Genomic DNA, 20735 nt, shown 5'->3' with positions numbered 1-20735 from the left:
AACGTATTGACTCGGGTATAAGCCTAGGGTGTCCATCTGCATGCATCACTGTGCCTCACTTTGCCTCACTGTGTCCATGTGCATGCCTCACTGTGTTCATGCCTCACTGTGCCCATGCCTCACTGCGCCCATGCCTCACTGTGCCCATGCCTCACTGTGTCGATGACTAGACTGACGTTTAACATGGGAGTCTATGGAAGGAGTGCCCGGCTTTGAAAAATCGATGCTCCCCAGCCGTAGGTCTTCCAGACAACAAATGTTGTGCACTTGTAGAGGAGAAATGCGGCTATATGTGTGCCAAGTTCCGGGTCCTGGGGACCTACAACTGGCCAGTAACGGGTCCCCAAAGTCACCAGAGAAATGACCGTTTAACATGGGAGTCTATGAAAGGGGCGCCCGGCTTTGAAAAATCGGTGCTCCCCGTCCGTAGGTCCCCCGGACAACAAGCTTGGCTACATGTGTGCCAAGTTTGGGGTCCAGGGGACCTTTGGCTGGCCAGTACTGGGTCCCCAAAGTCCAGGAGATCAGGCGCAAAAAGTTGACTCGAGTATAAGCTGAGGGGGGCATTTTCAGCACAAAAAAATGTGCTGAAAAACTCAGCTTATACTCGAGGATATACAGTACATTTTATTTGGGTACAGTGTTGCACGACCGTGAAATTGCCAGTTAAAATAACGCAGCGCCGCATTGCAAAAAATGGCCTGGTCATTAAGGGAGATGCCCATGCCCATGCCTCACTGTGCCCATACCTCATTGTGCCCATACCTCACTGTGCCCATGCCTCACTGTGCCCATGCCTCACTGTGTCCATGACTAGACCGATGTTGAACATGGGAGTCTATGAAAGGGGTGCCCGGCTTTGAAAAATCGGTGCTCCCCGTCCATAGGTCCTCCGGACAACAAGCTTGGCTACATGTGTGGAAAATTTGGGGTCCAGGGGACCTACGGCCAGCTGGTACTGGGTCCCCAAAGTCCGGGAGATCAGGCGCAAAAAGGTGACTCGAGTATAAGCCGGGGGCATTTTCAGCACAAAGAATGAAGAAAGTGCGCTATTTTTATCTGTTTTATCTGATTTAAAAATTTAGACTTGAATACTACTTTAAATCCAATTTAGTAGCAGAATAATTGGTCGATGAAAAATATGAGCATTAAGTAACTTAAGCAACTTGCAAATCCATGTAAGTCATCTCTGGTGCTCTACAGTAAGCTGACTGCTCCCAGTAAGCATTGAACCTCGACTGACAGATAACCCTCTGACACAAAGCAGGCTGGTTGGAAAAATAGCCGATGTTTAATTCCTGGTGTTTTTTATGGCCATGTCTATACCTAAGTAATAAATTAAACACAAACTATTTGCTTTGCTTGTCTCATATAAAAAAGAAAAGTATAACATGCATTACAAAGTACGACTAATGTTCTATTTTATCTTTGACATCTTCTAGGAGGTGTACAAGGCATTTAACCAAGTACTGCTCTTTCACAGCACAAGTTTTGCAAATATTTGTCTATGTTTTGGCATATTAGTAAGTAGGGATCTGCAGTTACCTTTACAAGCACTTGGCTTTCCCCTTGCTGTAAAGCATTGAAACAATGCCAAAAAGGCAATTACAGTGAAGATTGCACATTCACAAACTTTCGAAAAGCTCTAAATGTGCTGAAAATTTTTGTGTAATGGGAATAAGTCAGGCGGTATAAACCTCACTTTAATAGACCACTGAATTTAGCAAGAATATTCACAAATGTACAAACATCTTTTCATCATCTGATAAAAAATTTGGGACAATTCACAGGCATGATTTGGATATAAAACATAAAGTATATGTATGTGCATGTAGGTTATGAAGAATAACTATCTGGTTAATATCCTTATTTTGTCGATATATCTATATCGAACTTTTGGAGCAACGAAAACAAAAATAAAACATTTTTTATGTCGAATCTTTTCGGATTTCGGATTCTGCGCGTTCATTTTCGTTTGTTAAAACGATAACAAAAATACCCAAAATTTGGACGAAAATTCATTCGGACGAAAAAGAATGCACTAAAATGCACTAAAATAATTGCATTTCCATGTTTTGTGTACTGTAGACCAGATATGTAGGGTCCGTGGTTTAGAAACATTTTAAATTTAGAATTTAGATTTGCTTTGCAAACTTTTCCTAATCATCCCTGTGCTCCCGTCATAACTGAGGGTACGGTTACTAAATTTGAGGCTCAGTCTAATCCAGAAAAAAATCTTGGGGAACGTTGCAAAACTCACATGAAGAAAAATATTGCAATTCTGTATAATATACAGTGTATAAATAATACACTGATGCACGCAACAAAAATCCAAACATTTTGGAAAAAAACTTGTAAAAACTACCAAAGTTTTAAGTTATGCTGAAATTACAAACATTGTTATTTGTCTGTGGTTACAAAGGGCATACTGCTACCTTACCAAAGCAGATCAGATCAAAGCATGGTGTTCCGTGACAGTAACCATAAAAAGGCAAAAAGCATCCGTAGTTGCATGTGCCCCAGCATATACATACAGTAAATCTGTATGTGTGCGTTTGTTTAAAGAATAAAATCAAACTTTTTAGACATTGCATTGACAGGGAAAGAGCTGTTTAGTCTATTTAAAGTACATTACATTTGATGGTGCTGATATAATAATCTAGATGTCTAGCATATTTTTCATTCTACCTAAATTCCTAATTCTACATACATAACACCAATGTTGTATCATGATATAGATCAGTGAAATAATTTATATCTGTCTCAATGCTATTCAACCCTTTTTTGTTTCTAATGTTTCCACACTTCGGAAAAGTTTGAAATGTAAAGTTAAAGTGTTGAAATTAAATAAAAAGAAATAAATGGTAAAACACAGATAAATCCGATTTAAAAAAAGCCTAAAAGAAAATTTATTTATAAGGGTTATATAAAAAAGTAAAAAAAGTCTTTAACCACTTCCCATCCTGTGACTCTGATCTGCTGGGAGGCCGTCAATATACGGCCGCGCGCCACTGGGGGGCGCACGCGCCTGCCGCGTCACACAGGTGTCAATGCGCGTGCCTGGTGGCCCCAGGCACCCGCGATCGGCAGTTACAGAGCCAGGGACGTGGAGCTCTGTGTGTAAACACAAAGCTCCACGTCCTGTTAGGGAGAGGAGACCAATGGTGTGTCCCATGTACATAGAAACAACCATCGGTCACCTCCCCCAGTCAGTCCCCTCCCCCACAGTTAGAATCACTCCCAGGGTACATATTTAACCCCTTGATGCCCCCTAGTGTTAACCCCTTCCCTGCCAGTCACATTTCTACAGTAATCAGTGCATTTTTATAGCACTGTTCGCTGTATAAATGTGAATGCTCCCAAAAATGTGTCAAAAGTGTCCAATGTGTCCGCTGTAATATTGCAGTCATGACAAAAATCGCAGATCACCGCTATTACTAGTAAAAAATTATAATAAAAAAAAAGTAATAATTCTATCCCCTATTTTGTAGGCGTTATAACGTTTGCGCAAACCAATCAATAAACGCGTATTGCGATTTATTTTTTTAAATATGATATTTATTATAGCAAAAAGTAAAAAATATTGTGTTTTTTTCAAAATTGTTGCTATATTTTTGTTTATAGCGCAAAAAATAAATACCGCACAGGTGATCAAATACCACCAAATCAAAGCTCTATTTGTGGGAAAAAAAGGATGTCAATTTTGTTTGGGTGCCACGGAGCACGACCGCGCAATTTACTTATCAAAGCGTGACAGTGCCGAAAGCTGAAATTTCGCCTGGGCAGGAAGGGGGTATATGTGCCCAGTAAGCAAGTGGTTAAACTGATGAAGTCTTTTTAACAATAGACTTTGCTTTGGTACTTTACTACTGGTACTTGAATTTATAAGGGTTTTATAAAATAGTAAAAAAAAAAAAAAAAAATAAAAGTCTTTAAGCTGATGAAGTCTTTCTAACAATAGACTTTGCTTTGGTACTTTACTCCTGGTACTTAAATTTATAAGGGTTTCATAAAATAGTAAAAATAAAATAAAAATTAAAGTCTTTAAACTGATAAAGTCTTTCTAACAATAGACTTTGCTTTGGTACTTCACTCCTGGTACTTAAATTTATAAGGGTTTCATAAAATAGTAAAAAATAAATAAAAAAAAGCCTTTAAATTGATGAAGTCTTTATAAAAATTTACTTTGCTTTGGTACTTTAAATCCACTGGAAATATGCTAAAAAAAAAAAAAAATTTTGAAAAATACAAAAGCTGCTTTGCATTTAAATTAGCATAATTGTGTGTATGTTAATTAGGCATGTAATATGATGTCTTTTTTTAGGAGTGTTTTTATTTGTGCGGTATCAAAGATTAAGTAGTAAAATGTTTATAATTTTTTTAATGTTGTATATACAGTATAGGGGCTTTAGGTTAGAATATAAAGGGATCTGATATATAAATATGGAATTTCTTGGTTTATTAAAACAGCTAAGCAGTTATGAAAAACAAAGTGAAAAGTATGTGTTTGCTTTCACTCATTAAACATTTAGAAGTACCTGTCCTAGCACTTTTTTTTTTTTCACAATTTTTCATGTCTATACGGTATGTCTTTTATGAGATAGTAGGCCATTCCCAGATATCCACTCATCTGTTCACCTGCTATTTTTTACATCTTATGAAGAATTCACTTTTTCAAGTCTGAAAACAAATTTTTGGTAAGTAGACAGTTCAAATGCTTCATGTCATGGCCAAGGAGATAAGTAAATATATGGGTCTGCTGTGTAATCGCAAACATCTTTCCATTTGAGGAATGGGAAAAATATATAGGAATAGCAAATAAAAGAAAAAGCATGAAAGAAATGTAATATTTGTTTTCAGATTTATTGAGTGTTTCACAGTTACAAAGAACAGTTAGTTATCTGAAGCATCAGGAATAAGAGCCTATTCACAACAGGGCAGCCCCCTGATAAACACACATTCTTTAATCTCCTTTATGTCGCACATTAAAGTGTATGTTATCCCAACGTTTCATATTTCTCATATGGCTGTGTTACCATGTACTTATATACAATATATGTACTTGTATAAAAAAATATATCCTGTTCTCTTTGCGTTGTGATCCTGCCAGTCCCCCTACTTTCCTATTTTAAAATGACTACGCCACAGCATGGAAGCATTTCCTTACCAGTGTGGTCAGTTTTCTTGCATTCAACTTGGGAGCACAGCCTGCCTGCCAGACTTGTGCTGACACTTGTAAGATCAATATACTGCTGTTTCTCTGCCTCCTGCAGACACGCCCCCCCCTGAACTCTTCACCCCCCCCCTCTCTAAGCCCCCTGTGCAGCTGAGAACAGAAGTCATGCGATAACTTAAATTAAAAAAAGGTATTTATTACACAAACGTTTTGCAATTAATTTATATTTCAAACTGAATGGGTTGTTTTACAATGTAAATGTTCACATATACTTTAATGTGTGTTGTGTCACGGAAGTCCATTCATTTAAATAGGCTGCAAATACACTACTGGACACTAGAATGCTGCAATGCTCCAACACAAGTTTGTTAATCGCAGTGCACTGCAATGCATGGTAATGCATTACTGCACTTTGTAGTGTCATGTAATGCAGCTGTGTTTGGAAAGTGTGTTTGGGTGCCATTTGCAATACATGACACCACAACACAACAGCCACTTCCAAAAGGATGCAGCTTTGTCCATGAAAGACTCATGCCCCGTACACACGATCACTTTTTGTGATGAAAAAAATGACATTTTTAAAAACGTCATTTAAAATGATCGTGTGTGTTCTGAAAAACGACCAAAAAAAATTCGAACATGCTTCAATTTTTTATATAATTTTTTAAAAAAATTTAATTTTTTGTGTCGTAAAAAATGATCGTGTGTGGGCAAAAACAACGTTTTCCGCGGACCAGTTTCAGCAGACATGTTCGGTCGTGTGTAGGCCCGAGCGGGCAGGATTCCAGCAAACATTTGCCCGCCGGGCCTTTTCCCAGCGGGCAAATATTTCCGGACTTGTTTTAAAACAGCCCGCTGGAATCCTGTCCCCTCGGACATGTTCGGTCGTCTGTACAGACCTACCGTACATGTCCGAGCGCCCGCCATCCCTCGCATGCGTCGTATGACTTTGACGCATGCGTGGAAGCATTTAACTGGCAGGGCCGCCCACCTTGCCGCGTCATCGTCGCGGCGACGGCACGGACACGCCCAGCGTATTGTTTACGTGCGGATTTCTGTATGATGGTGAGTACAGCCACCATACAGAAATCCCCGGGCATACATGTACGGTGAAAACGGTCCGGCGGACCGGTTTCATCGTACATGTATGCTCGTCTGTACGCGGCTTTAGAGTGCCGTCGCTTTGCTCATCATTTTTCAAAAACGATGGTGTGTGGGCAACATCATTTTTAATGATGAAGTTGGAAAATGTCATTTTTTTCATGATAAAAAATTACATTTTCTTTCATCACAAAAAGTGATCGTGTGTACGCGCATCAGACGTGACATTTTACTGTCAGGATGTGCGCCATCCCAGTACCTGTTCTTTTATGCATTCATTGAAATATTTCAGTAACTTTTAAAATATTGCATATGTAATAATAGATTGTAATATATTAGTTCTCATGGTTTGTGTATTGCTGTATATGATCTCCTGAAAGGCATAATTAAAAGAGAAGTATTTTTTTTTTTTTGCTGTATTATACTTACCTAGGGGGCTGCATCTGTCCCCCGCCGCCTCTGCACTGAACCGAGTGATCGAACAGCACCGATGGCTCGGTTTCTTACAGCTCCTCGAGAAGAGAGCTGCTGACTGTCAAATCAAGCTTAGGCTGGACTTCTCCTTTAGAGACCTATTTTGGTTTGTTACATTATTAACACCACTACAGTATTTGTATTATAGTACAGCAATTTTTTAGAACGTTCCACTATATTCACAGCGGTCTATAACCTTTAAGGAGAACTGCGGACAAGCTATGGAATATATTCTTGATAAGTAGTATATTCGTTTTTTAACAAGCCCTTATTGAACTCTGTAGCTTCAAGCACCTTGGAGTAACCTATTCTCAAAGTTTCCAGCAGAAGTTTTATTAAAGCCGCTCAGCTGCCACAACAGTAAATTGGCAGCCTTTTTAGCATTCTATTCTTTAACATAAACGCAGAACAGATGCACAGAAAGGGAGGGAAGACAGAGTGATCATATCCAAATTGAATGACCACGGCACTTCTTTTGTAAACTTCAAAGCAGAACTCCTGGGTTAACTGCTCATTTTGTCCAGGGGGCGCACAGAAAGACTATACTTATCCGATCCTTCGATCCTCCAGAATACAGCATTCCCCCATGTCCAGTGGTGGACTGTTCCTGCTGTCCTCACGTCCAGAGCCAGGCTATGGGTGTCATGATGTCAGGAACAACCCACTGCACAAGACCGCAAGCGCGTGGGGGTGGCAGGAGCAACAGGGATGGGTCTTGCGCTAGAAGGATCGGTGGATTAGTTAAGTTTATCTACTCTCTCCTCACTAGATAAAAACGAGCAGTTAACCCATGCATTGCGGGCACCGCCCAACTGCATGGGAAAATAAAAATGTTCATGGAGTTATTTTTTAGGATCACTTACCTTATTTCATAGTGTCTGCTGCTACAATGGCTAGTGATTTTTATTTTATTTTTTAAAAAGTGTATTTATTGCTTATTAAGAATATGTAAATATGTCCATAACCTTGGTCACAGTTCAACTTTAAAGTCACCCACGTGAATTATTGATTATACAATCTCCGTACGATCTCCTTTAGATTTACCAATGGCTATTTATTGATGAGGCTTACCAATATAAGATCCAATCTGGTAGGCTTTTTCAATACATAGTTGTTGGTAAATCTAAAGGCATTTCAGTATGAATAAATATGCAAGGAGATGTATTTTGCCTTTGTTTATATTTATATTATTGGAAGCAAGTCTTTTCCTTTAAAGTATGTTAAACATTTCTACTTTATGTCATTTTATAAATTAGCAAGAACAGAAAACTGTCTGTCGCTCTTTCATGACCACAACTTACGATGCAGGAGCACTTAAGACATTTGTTCCCTTCTGGCTGAAATTCATCCCCCTCTTTATAGTGTCGGCCTTCATATACACAACCTGAAACAGACAGAGGAAGTGGTTAGGAAAGCAAATGCCTCTTCAGAACACAAAAACCATAGTCTACATCTTTTGATCATTGTTTCATGTTATCTGTACTTCCTGAGGAGTGTCACATAATAAAAATCTGCATTGAGACTAGCCGGCTTGTCATCCCTATTTGAAGTTCATATAAATAAATATTTAAAAGGAAATGTATAGACTTACATGTTTTTTTTTTTGTTTTTTTTAAATACACATGTAAGGCTTCATTGACATGGATGTACTAACATATAAGGTTGTATTTGCCTGCACGGGACACATCCACTGCTCCCAATTTGACATCGGTAAGGCCCCTTTCACACTGGGGTGGGGGCGGCGTCACTTTACCGTCAATTTTGTGGTGCCATTCTGCCGCTAGCGGGGTGCTTTTATCCCCCCCCTGCTATCGGCCGAGAAAGGGTTAAAACCACTGCATAGCTCCTCTGCAGAGGCGCTTTGCTGCCGGTATAGCTGTGGTGCTCCATTGATTTCAATGGGCAGGAGCAGTGGAGGAGCGGTATACAGTAAACATAGGCCCAGATTCACAAAGCACTTACGCTGGCGTATAACACGTTACGCCGACGTAAGTGCCAATATGCGTATCTTGCACACGCGGGCGTAGGGTGGGAGCACATATGGGCTGGGCGCATGGTGCCGCTCCCATTGATTAGCCATTCAAACATGCAAATGAGGGAAATGCGCCGATTCACAAAAGTGCGTGTCCCCAGCGCATGGTACGCGAGATGCCCGTAAGTTGTACGTCCGGCATAAAGTTATTCCCCGTACATGAGGTGCAACCCGCTAACAGACATGCACATGTCTGCACCAGGGGACACAAGCCGGCGTATAGTGCGTTGGACGTGTGTCTGGCTGGGCGTACGTTATGTTCACGGCGTACGTGGTGATCCAACGTAGCTTAGGCAGTTGTGCCGGCGTGGTTGTGAGCAGGCGCAGGGGGGTGCTGTGTATGCGTCCACATCACGGCGCATGCGCAGTTCGTGATACGTACCTGTCTGGCACTCGGCCCATCATTTGCATGGGGTCATGCCTCATTTGCATGGGATCACGCCCACTTCCACCTACGTCGGCGTGTGCCTTCGAAACCCACGCCACGCTGGCGCAGCGTTGGGAGCACTGGCTTGCTGAATGCAATGCTTGCCTCTCCGCGCTACGTTGGCGTGGTGTACGGTGTTTTCTCTACGGCGGCGTAATGTGCGCCTTGCTCTCTGTGATACTGGGCCATAGTTTTCATTCGAGGTAACCTCTGCTGCTGCATTTTTTCATCATATGCTCTTTAAAGTTGCCCAGATTTACTGAAACTAGAGAGTGAAAAATCTGGTACAGCTCTGCATAGAAACCAATCAGCTTGCAGGTTTTATTGTCAAAGCTTAACTGATCAAGAAGTTAGAAGCTAATTTGCTACCATGCACAGCTGCACCAGATTTTGCACTCTCCAGTTCTAATAAATCAACCCTGTAAATCTCTTGAGTAGATATCATATAGACCTGTGTTAGCCTCAATAATACACAAAGGTAATGCAACATATTGTAGCACTGAGAGGAATGAAGGTCAAAATAAAATGGATTGAAGGAGAGGGAAGGAGGAAAAGAGTCAGTATTATTAAACAATATGTAAAAAAAGTAATAATTGCCTGGACATGTAGGACAGCACAATCCCGGTTGTCTTATAGAGTTTTTACAGTGAACTAGACACTGAACATCAGATTCTGTAATAACGCCTTCCTGTAATTGAAAAAAAAGGATTATTAGGGTGGAGTGGTCTCATGCACATTGAATATTGTTAACGTTGCTCTTAGGGGAGTCTGGTATTTTTTTTTTTCTAAAGACCCCTGTACCCACAAAGGTGTTTAGATGAGTTTAGAGGCAGGGACATTTAAAGGCAGAAAAAAAAACACTGCCAGTGCATCTAGGAGCAGTGGCGTTTTGGCAAGAACAAATACTAAACGTGCCTAAACACATCTAAATACACTTTAACACTAGTTACTGACAACCCATACAATACCTGTCGCCGAGAATGTGTTTCCAGCACGACGGTGGAATAGAAAAAGCACATTCCAGCGAGCGCGTCATAGAAGCGACGGGGATCCGACTTGGATTCCCGCCAATTCTAGCCGCGGCGTTTGGTATGAATCATGAGGAGGAACTCCACGCCAAATTTTTAATAAAAAACTGGCATGGGTTCTCCCCCAGGGGCTTACCAGGCCCTTAGGTCTGGTATGGGTTGTAAGGAGAACCCCCCTACGCCAAAAAAAACGGCGTGGGGGTCCCCCTACAATCCATACCAGACCTGTATCCAAAACACGCCGCCCGGCCGGTCAGGAAAGGAGTGGGGACAAGCGAGCGCCCCCCCTCCTGAGCCGTACCAGGCCGCATGCCCTCAACATGGGGGGTTGGGTGCTCTGGGGCAGGGGGGCGCCCTGCGGCCCCCCCCACCCCAAAGCACCCTGTCCCCATGTTGATAAGGACAGGGCCTCTTCCCGGCAACCCTGGCCGTTGGTTGTCGGGTCTGCGGGCAGGAGGCTTATCGGAATCTGGGAGCCCCCTTTAATAAGGGGGCCCCCAGATACCGGCCCCCCTCCCTAGGTGAATGAATATGGGGTACATCGTACCCCTACCCATTCACCTGGAAGAAAAATGTCAATAAAAATAAACACACAACACAGGGTTTTAAAATAATTTATTAGTCATCTACGGGGGTCTTCTCCACTCTCCGGGGGGTCTGGGGGGAACCAATGACGTTTTTTTATTTAAAATTTGGTGCGGAGTTCCCCCTCATGATTCATACCAAACGCCGTGGCTAGAATTGGCGGGAATCCAAGTCGGATCCCCGTCGCTTCTATGACGGCTTTTTCCCCATGGCAGCGAGCCGGCTCGGCGCTGGCTCCCACGACGGGGCTCGTAGGTGGTCAATCTCGCCGAGAAAGGGAGCGAGATTGACACAATATCGCGGTCACCTACAGTATATGCATGGCCCCCTAGCGATATGAGCTCAAGGTGGACCTAACTAATACTTATGCCCCGTACACACCATCACTTTATGTGATGAAAAAAAATGACGTTTTTAAAAACGTCACTTTAAGTGACCGTGTGTGGGGGAAAACGTCGTTTTATGTCTTCTAAAAAACGACCAAAAAAAATTGAAGCATGCTTCAATTTTATGTGTCGTTTTTCAAAACGTCAACTTTTACTTCACAGAAATTGACCGTGTGTAGTAAAAAACGTTGTTTAAAACGAAGTTTTTTCACCCGCGCATGCCCAGAAGCTAGTTATGAAGCGAGCTTCAATGGAAAAAGTGGTGAGAACGTAACCTCGCTTTGCTAGAACATTGTGAGAAAAACGATGGTGTGTAGGCAACTTCGTCTTTGAAAATTGAAGTTTCAAAAACGTCATTTTTTACTTCACAGAAAATGTCGTTTTTTTTTCATCACATAAAGTGATGGTGTGTACGGGGCATAAGGGATGTAAAATCTTCCTGATCCTGTTGTTTTCCCAGGTGGAGAATCAATTGATATATGATCAAGGGCAAGAAAGAGGATTTCTTGCCCTTAAAAGATGCATTCACCTTTTGGAACATGTTACACTTCCATCCATATTTAGACTCCTGACGCCAGTTTTCCCAAACCCGCCCTACCCTGTGACAGTGGGTGGGGGATCTTCTTCCTGCACCCGCTGTCATTCATTCACAGTTCCCTGCAAATGAATAGATTACAACTACTGTCAGCCACCGCAAATAAATGGACTGCTAGGGCGCTGATGAGCATTCTCATAGTTCATTGACAAGCCCTGCTTTTAATAAACAGTCAGCCTGTATCGGTGGTATATGCTGAAAGCTGCTGAAGCCAGGCATTGCACCAATCATCTACTAATCACAGGTGCAATGTTTTCCAGGCTCATTCAGGAAAAAATAATTGTATATATATATATATATATATATATATATATATATATATATATATATATACAGTGGAACCTTGGATTACGAGCATAATCCGTTCCAGGAGAATGCTCGTAATCCAAAGTACTCGCATATCAAAGCGAGTTTCACCATTGAAGTCAATGGAAACGCATTGTTCTGCATTAAATTCAATGGCATGCAAAACCTCAAAAGGCCCGAGGACAGCTCGGCTGACCTTGGCAAACCTCGGAAAGGCTCGGGAACGGTGTATTTCTGAGATCATTTCCGAACTGCTCCACTCGGCTCCCGCGCCCCCCCACCTCAGAATAAAGTCAGTACTGCACACCGCTTTGGCTTGAATCCTGCTCGTGTTGCAAGATAACACTCGCAAACCGAGTTAGGATTTAAAAAAAATACAGTGCTCGTATTGCAAAACACTCGTTACTCGCAATCCGAGGTTCCACTGTATATATATATATATATATATATATATATATATATATATATATATATATATTTGCAAAACATTCTGCATGTATATTATTTTGTGAAAAAATGAATGTAGCCTTTAAGCTGACTATGCACAGAGCAAATTTTATCAGGTCCATTGGAAAATTTGTTCAGTGGGTGGCCTTGTTTGCCACCTCCAACCCGATATCTTTTGATTTAAATTTTGAAGGAAATGGCAACAGCGCCTGTATCCAATCAGATGCAGATACTGTTTGGATACAATGACCACATCAGATTTCGCCATCCGCATCTAGGCTTGCCACCTGTCCAGGATTCACCCAGGTTCGGCATCACTGAGGGGGCAGGGCAGTGATATCAAATTGTCCACACCCACTGTTCGCTGCGGCACGTTATGCATACTACATTACTACTCTCCTTGGGGCACCCAAAGGTGCCCCATGCCACTAAAGTGTTCAGGTTTGGCATAAAGAAAAGGTGGCAACCCTATCCGCATCCTACACTGTGGATGGAAGAATCTGATGATTTCTTTCTGTTCAACCCGCAAGTGACAAATAATACATACAAACAGGAAATAGGAATAAGTTGCAAGGTGTTTCCACATGGTCACACTGACAAACTCACTACTTGACAATAATAATATTATCTTCACAGTCCTTAAAACCCACAGTAATTGAATAGAGTTTCCCTATGCAAGTAGAGAAAATCTATCTCTAAATATGCCTTGCAGGTGTGTTTGTATTTGTAGTTTATGTGCTTGGCTTGGTATGAGAAAATAACAAGGATCTGATTTCCACAAGTTAAGGGAAAGGAAAAGTGAAAGTATTCCCACAGCATACTGTCTTAGCTATTGTATTCTAATATGAAAAAATCTATACTCAGAGATGTGACTGATTGCTGTTGGGGGAGAACGTTACTCTGTTCTCTACAAAACAAAAAAACAAAACAAAAAATATTACAAATCTTCCTTACATTACTGTTGAAAGCAAGGTTTTGAAAAGTACTGAAATAAAAAGCATCCTGTGAAAGAAATAGGGATGGGCCGAACACCCCCTGGTTCGGTTCGCACCAGAAAAATGTTAAAGGCTTATATGCAAGTTATTGCCATAAAAAGTGTATGAGGACCTGGGTACTGCCCTGGGGGATATGTATCAATGCAAGTTTTTAAAACGATTATTTTTAAAGGAGCAGTGATTTTATTGATGCTTAAAGTGAAACAATAAAAATGAAATATTCTTTTAAATATTGTGCCTGGGGGTCCCCTTAGTCTGCCTGTAAAGTGGCGCATCTGTAGAATGTATAAAACATGCCGCAGCAATAATGACTTTTCTAAAGGATAAAATGTCATTTAAGCCTACTCGTGGCTGTAATGTATTGCCAGCTCCCAGTAATACAGGTTACATTTTTTTTTTTAAAGATGGTGTGGATTCCCCCCCCCCCCCCAGTTCATACCAGGAACTTTGGGTCTGGTATTAATTTTAAGGGAAACCCCACGCAAAAAAAAAAAAAACGGCTTGCCCCCCCCCCCCAAAATACATACCAGACCCTTATCAGAGCATGCAGCATGGCAGGTCAGGGAGGGGGGGGCAATCGAACGCTCCCCCCTCCTGAACCATACCACATGCCCTCACAAGGGAGGTGGGTGCTTTGATTAGGACAAGGGCCTTTTCCCGACAACCCTGTGATGTGGTTGTCAGGGTCTGTGGGTGGGGGGCTTATCGGAATCTGGAAGCCACCTTTGACAAGCGGGCCCCCAGATCCCAGCCGATGTGAATGGGTATCAAGTACATTGTACCCCTACCCATTCACCAAAAAAGTAAAAAAATAAGTTAAAATCACTTTTTGACAAATTCTTTATTAAAAAAATAAAAAAGTGTCCCACAATGTAAATCCACCATCAATCACGCCGCCCGACAGACCCGAAAAACAGCAAAAATGGAACACCCACCACCTCCATGGGAGGCCTTCCACAACTGCTCTCTCTTTGCTATGACAGCTCTTATATAGGCAAGGGTGGGGGCCCCCGGGAACGGGACCTGGGTGACTCTGCCACCTTCTGATATCATGTGATGTCAGAAGGAAGAGGGTCACATCACCGCTTGGCCCTGCCCTATATTAGAGCTGTCAAAGCAAAGAGAGAGCAGTCAGTGGGAGGCCCTCTATTTTTGCTACTTTTCAGATGCGTCAGGCGGCGTGATTGACGGTGGGTTTAAATAAAGGATTTGTCAAAAACTGTCTCTTGTGTGTTTTTTTTACTTTTTGACACTTTTTTGGTGAATGGATAGGGGTACGATGTACCCAATACCCATTCACATAGAAAGAGGCCGGGATCGGGGCCCCCTTGTTAAAGGAAGCTTCCAGTTTCCGATATCCCCCCGTCCGCAGACCCCAACAACCACAGCCCAGGGTTGTTGAGAAGAGGCCCTTGTCCCCATCAACATGCATTTAATTTTTATGCAAAAATATTAGTTGTTAATGTTCCTTTCAAGATTACTAGCCAAGAACACAGCTGTTTCTTGTTAACTAATTGTCAGAGGCTCAGCCTTTATTTCATACACTTTCTAGAATTTTTACATATTCATCCATGGATATTATTAAAACCTTTTTTTACTTAAACTTATGTTGCATATTATCAAATTTAGAAATTGCTAATTTTTCCAGTGTATAAAATAATGAAAATACATTTTAAAATAAATTGGTATCTTACCTGACACTGTCGCATGATGCAGGGATGAGAAGAGTTTTGCCATTTCGCTGAACTGTTGTAAAGGCTACCATGGAAGTTACACCCTTCAGAGGGAGAGAGAAAAAAAATTGAAACATGGAAGATTTATGTATTTCTTCTGCATCTTAATGTCAGTCTTATAGCTTATTGTATTCTACTTCTACACTATGGCCCGGATTCACAAAGCACTTGTGCCGACGTATCTCCAGATACGCTGCGTAAGTGCAAATATGCGTCGTCGTATCTGTGCGCCGTACCCACAATCTAAGATACGCCTAAAAACAGGCTTCATTCTACCGACGTAACTTGCCTACGCCGGCGTAGAGTGGGCGCATATTTACGCTGGACGCATGTGGCGCTCCCATTGATTTTCTATTCAAATATGCAAATGAGGGAGATACGCCGATTCACGAACGTACGTGCGGCCGACGCAGGCTACGAGTGGTGCGTGTAAGTTGTACGTCCGGCGTAAAGTTAAGCCCCATAAAGGAGGTGTAACCCGGCAGCAGACATGCAAAGGGCTGCACTAAGGAATACAAGCCGGCATATTTTATGTAGTTTACGTTGGACGTGAATATGACTAGGCGTAGGTTACATTCACGCCGTAGGCAGTGATCCGGCATATCTTAGGCAGTTGTTCCGACGTGTTTGTGAGCATGCGCACTGGGATGCGTCCACGGGACAGCGCATGCACCGTTCGTTATACGTATCTGTCTGGCGCTTGGCCCATCATTTGCATGGGGTCACGCCTCATTTGCATGACTCACTCCCACTTCCACCTACGCCGGCTTACGCCTAGGAAACCCAGCACAGTTTTGGGAGCAAGTGCTCTGTGAATTCCATGCTTGCCTCTCTGCGCTGCGTCCAGCGTAGCGTACAGGAGATACGCTACAGTGGCATAAATGTGCGTCGCTGTCTGTAAATCCGGGTCCATACGTCTAACATTTGCAGGCACATAACCATCACAAATATTGAACATCTAATTTCAAGCCCACGGCTATAGTGTTGTCCATCTTTGCTGCGATAAAAGTATCCACCTCTTTAGGAATACTTTCCACAAGATTTTGGAGTATGTAGGAATTTATACCTATTAAAGAGGAAAGGTGTATTTGTGAGGTATAATAAGAAGTTCTAGATTGCAATCAGTGTTTAACCCAAAGGTGTTCAATAGTAGGTCAGGAATCCGTGCACACCACGGTACCAACTCTATCCTTGTGAGCAAGTCCATTGGGGGTGAAATGTGTATAGAGAGTGTGGCTATTTGTGTGCAGCCTTTTTATGGATTATGAAATAAAGCAACTTTGCAACTGAGTGCGACTTTTATCTTTCAATATAACTTGTTGGGACAGAGACAAATTGCAAGGAGCCAGCACCCGAATGGTCTGTGATTATCAGGAGGTAGAGGTTTGGAGTGGTGGCCTTTACCTGGGTATGCCTTTACTGTTCAGACCTCTACCGTTATTTCTTTTTTACAATGTTTAAAACCTAGAGAGCCTCAGAAAAATACTGTTGAAGAAAGTGGAAAAGTAGAGCTGGATCAACTTTTTTATTGTTATTGCTATCTTAAAGTGTTGACCTTAATGTAAATAATCTGATTCTTGAGCACGCAGCTTCTACACCCCAGAGGATCTCCACTGTTTCCTTGGTCTGTAGTATAATGTAACAAAAAGGGAAACTGAAGCACCACACTGTTTCCAAGATGTCTACATACAGCGTTATTCCCAAAAAAAACAAGAGGGGCTATCCAAAAAGTATCCAATGTGTTTCAGGTGTCCAAAATCTCCCTCTTCATCAGGGTTTTATTGTAAACAATGTGGTTTGAATAGAAGTTAACTGGACCTTTAGGCCTCATGCACACAGGATGTTTTTACGGCTGCTCCTAGGGGCGTTAGACATTTTTCTTTACAGCTTAAATATGCCTCTCCATGGTTTTCTATGTGTACATGCACACATATGATATAAACAAGACCAAGGATAAATCCACGAAAAAAATCCAAGCTTTACTCATGCACACATAGGGCCAGATTCACATACATTTGCGGCCGTGTAACGTAACCCGTTTACGTCACACTGCCGCAAGTTTCCAGTTTTAGTGCCCGATCCACAAAGCACTTACCTGGAAACTTGCGGCGGTGTATCGTAAATACGTCCGGCGCAAGGCGTTCCAATTCGAATGGGCGGGTACAATTTAAATTAGGCGTCCCGGACATGTTACGCAAACAACGTTAATTTTTAAATTTCGACGCAGGAACGACCGCCATACTTTATACAGCAATACGATTGCTGTGTAAAGTTAGGGCAGGTCAAACGACTACTAAAATTGCGACGGGAAACTAGAGTAGCGGCGACGTAGCGAACGCGAAAAACCGTCGTGGATCACCGTAACTGCTAATTTGCATACCCGACGCTGGTTTACGACACAAACTCCCCCCAGTGGCGGCCGCGGTATTGCATCCTAAGATCCGACAGTGTAAAACAATTACACCTGTTGGATCTTATGGATATCTATGCGTAACTGGTTCTATGAATCAGTCGCATAGATACTCTGAGAGATACGACGGAGTATCTGAGATACTCCATCGTATCTCGACTGTGAATCTGGCCCATAGGCTTTTAGGAGCTGTAAGTGGAATAGACGTTTTCAAGCTGCAAAGAAAACCCAGTGCCAGTGCATTCTGAAGCATCAACATTACAGCGGTAAAAAATGGTTGGTGCTGCTAAATGCGTGTTAATGATGTATACAGCATTAAGCTGCATCAAGCGTTTTTAACCACTTGCTTACTGGGCACATATACCCCCTTCCTGCCCAGGCAAAATTTCAGCTTTCGGCACTGTCACGCTTTAAATGAAAATTGCGCGGCCGTGCGCCGTGCCACCCAAACAAAATGTACATCCTTTTTTTCCCACAAATAGAGCTTTCTTTTGGTGGTGTTTGATCACATCTGCGGTTTTTAAAAAAAAAAACACAATATTTTTTACTTTTTGCTATAATAAATGCCCCAATTAAAAAAAAAAAAAACGTTTTTTTTTTTCTCAGTTTAGGCCGATACGTATTCTTCTACATATTTTAGGGGGGGGGGATCGCAATAAAGCGTATAGTGATTGGTTTGCGCAAAAGTTATAGCGGCTACAAAATAGGGGATAGAATTCTTAGATATTTTTTTTTATTTTTTATTTTTTTACTAGTAATGGCGGTTATCTGTGATTTTTATTGGGACTGCAACATTATGGCGGACACATCGGACACTTTTCCTGACCTACACCATTGTTGTTTTTTTATTTGTATTTCATAAAGTTAATTTAACTCCTTGTGGTTTGGCACATTACCACCTCAGGTACGCACCCACATCGTGATAGACTGCCATCCATCTGTGGCAGCGCATCACTATTGGCATTATCAACGGGTAATCTGTCAAGGCCCCCATCCATTTCAGGGGTGTGCCACAGCAAAGGAAATCCATTCCATTGGGTTTACCTTCTATTTGACTACCCAACACCTGTTTGTTAACAGGCATACTGATCACAATCCAGTGATCTAGCTATTATTGCAGCGCCACCATCCCACCACTTTATATCTACATGGGACACTTTTGACACATTTTTGGGACCATTTACATTTATACAGAGAACAGTGCTATAAAATGCACTGATACTGCATAAATGTGACTGGCAGGGAAAGGGGTTAACACTAGGGGGCGAAGAAGGGGTTAAATGTGTACCCTGGAGTGATTCTTACTGTGGGGGAAGGGGACTGACTGGGGGAGACGACCGATGCTGTATTCCTATGTACAAGGGACACAGCATCGGTCTTCTCTCCCTGACAGGACATGGATCTCTGTGTTTACACACAGAGATCCTTGTCCCTGCTCTATCACTGCCGATCGCGGGTACCTGGCGGACATCGCGGGCGCCAGGCACGCGCATCTGCATCTCAGAGACGCGCCAGGCCCCCCAGTGGCCGGAAGACCCGAGGCCATAAAAAGATGGCCTCCCGGCAATGTAGAGCCACCTTGTGGCGGTCTTTTTACTATAGCCCGGGTCTGAAGAGGTTAAGCTGTAGTAATTGGATTTGGTAGTGGAAACTAGAAGAGGGGTGAGAGAAACGCTGCTTAACACCAATGCAAAACACTTCTAAAAGTGCATTTTTACAGCTACTTTTTTCCGAGTTGCATTGGATACTTTCTAGATTGTCCCCCTGACTTTTATTGGAATACAATTGTATAGGGACCTCTTAGCTTGGTGTGGTGCTTCAGTTTCTATTTCAGAGAAATGCTAAGGAAGCATGAAAGTCTAAAGTTATCCATATGCTCCTGTCTGTAGCATACCCCCTAACTATCTGAAATGACAAAGAGATACACCTTTTAGCACAAAGTATTTAAGCAAATAAAGCACACACCTACCATGTCCCCAGTTACGTAGATCACAAAGATTTGAGGTGAAAAAAATGGTTAGTTAAGTCCACAATTGCTTTTTTCCTACAATTTTTTTCAAATAAAATGGCTTATCAAAATAAGGAAATGGAATACCGGTAATTAGGAAGCTGGATTAAAGGTTTAGTGTGGTATAACACTGTTAGTAGTTATCAAAAATTGGAGGTAATAAAATGTTTTGCTTCTGCAGGCCAACATCCCTCTATTGTATAGTATATAGTATATAATATAGTAGGAAACGAATACCAAGCGCCCTGAGGCGATTCAGTTCGCATGTGTTGCGCTATACAAGTTTCTCACTCACTCACTATTGTATGAAAAACACTGTTTTATCCTGGATATGGGACTTTAAAGGCACAGGTGTGTAACAAAGTTGTATAAAGTTCATATTGAATGGTATCAAAAAGCACATATAGTAAGACAAAGGTATATAAAAAAATGCAATAGAACTGTGAATATATTACAAATATATTTTGCCTCATGCTGTGATATACATGGTTAATTTTGCTACCCCCTTGTGTGTTAGCTCAGCACTTTTAGCTTAAATTGCTTTTGTTTTTTTATATACCTTTGTCTTATTATATGTACTTTTTGATACCATTAAATTTGAATTTTATACAATTTTGTTACACACCTGTTCCTTTAAAGTCTCATATCTAGGGGAAAACATTGTTTTTCATACTGTTAGTAGCTATACATCATGCAAAAGTTGAGGAGGACTGAGGGACAGATGGATTTGGTCCAGAACAGAGACACCCCCTCTAAATCAGGGATAGTTGGGAGCTATGCTGTAGGAGGCATGGGAAACCCATTAAGAGCTGTTGGTTTTCTAAAGCCTGGTACACACGACAGGTTTTCCCATCAGGAAAACTGCCAGGACAGATTTTGGCCGGGAAAACCAGATGTGTGTATGCTTCCTCGCAGTTTTCCCTTCAGGAAAACAGCCGGGAATCCTGTCGGGAAAATAGAGAACCTGCTTCCTGTCGGGATTCCCTGCGGTTTTTTTTTTTCTGCCAGATCTACTACTTACCTATAGGAAAG

At 41.9% G+C, this 20735-nt stretch overlaps 1 protein-coding gene across 2 annotated transcripts in view; it reads right to left on the bottom strand.

Annotated features, from left to right (window-relative positions):
* BMPER (BMP binding endothelial regulator) overlaps positions 1-20735 on the bottom strand; it is a 287717-nt gene that overhangs the window by 163997 nt on the left and 102985 nt on the right. For both annotated transcript variants that reach the window (XM_040353187.1, XM_040353185.1), the window contains exons 4-6: positions 15247-15329; positions 9808-9898; positions 8053-8135 (exon numbers count right to left, since the gene is read on the bottom strand). In XM_040353187.1, the coding sequence (XP_040209121.1) occupies positions 8053-8135; positions 9808-9898; positions 15247-15329 (257 nt within the window). The remainder of the gene's footprint in view (positions 1-8052; positions 8136-9807; positions 9899-15246; positions 15330-20735) is intronic.

The sequence above is a fragment of the Rana temporaria genome, chromosome 5 (genome assembly GCF_905171775.1).
Source record: "Rana temporaria chromosome 5, aRanTem1.1, whole genome shotgun sequence".
Classification (NCBI taxonomy): Eukaryota; Metazoa; Chordata; class Amphibia; order Anura; family Ranidae; genus Rana; species Rana temporaria.
This window is presented reverse-complemented; position numbering and strand designations above follow the sequence as displayed.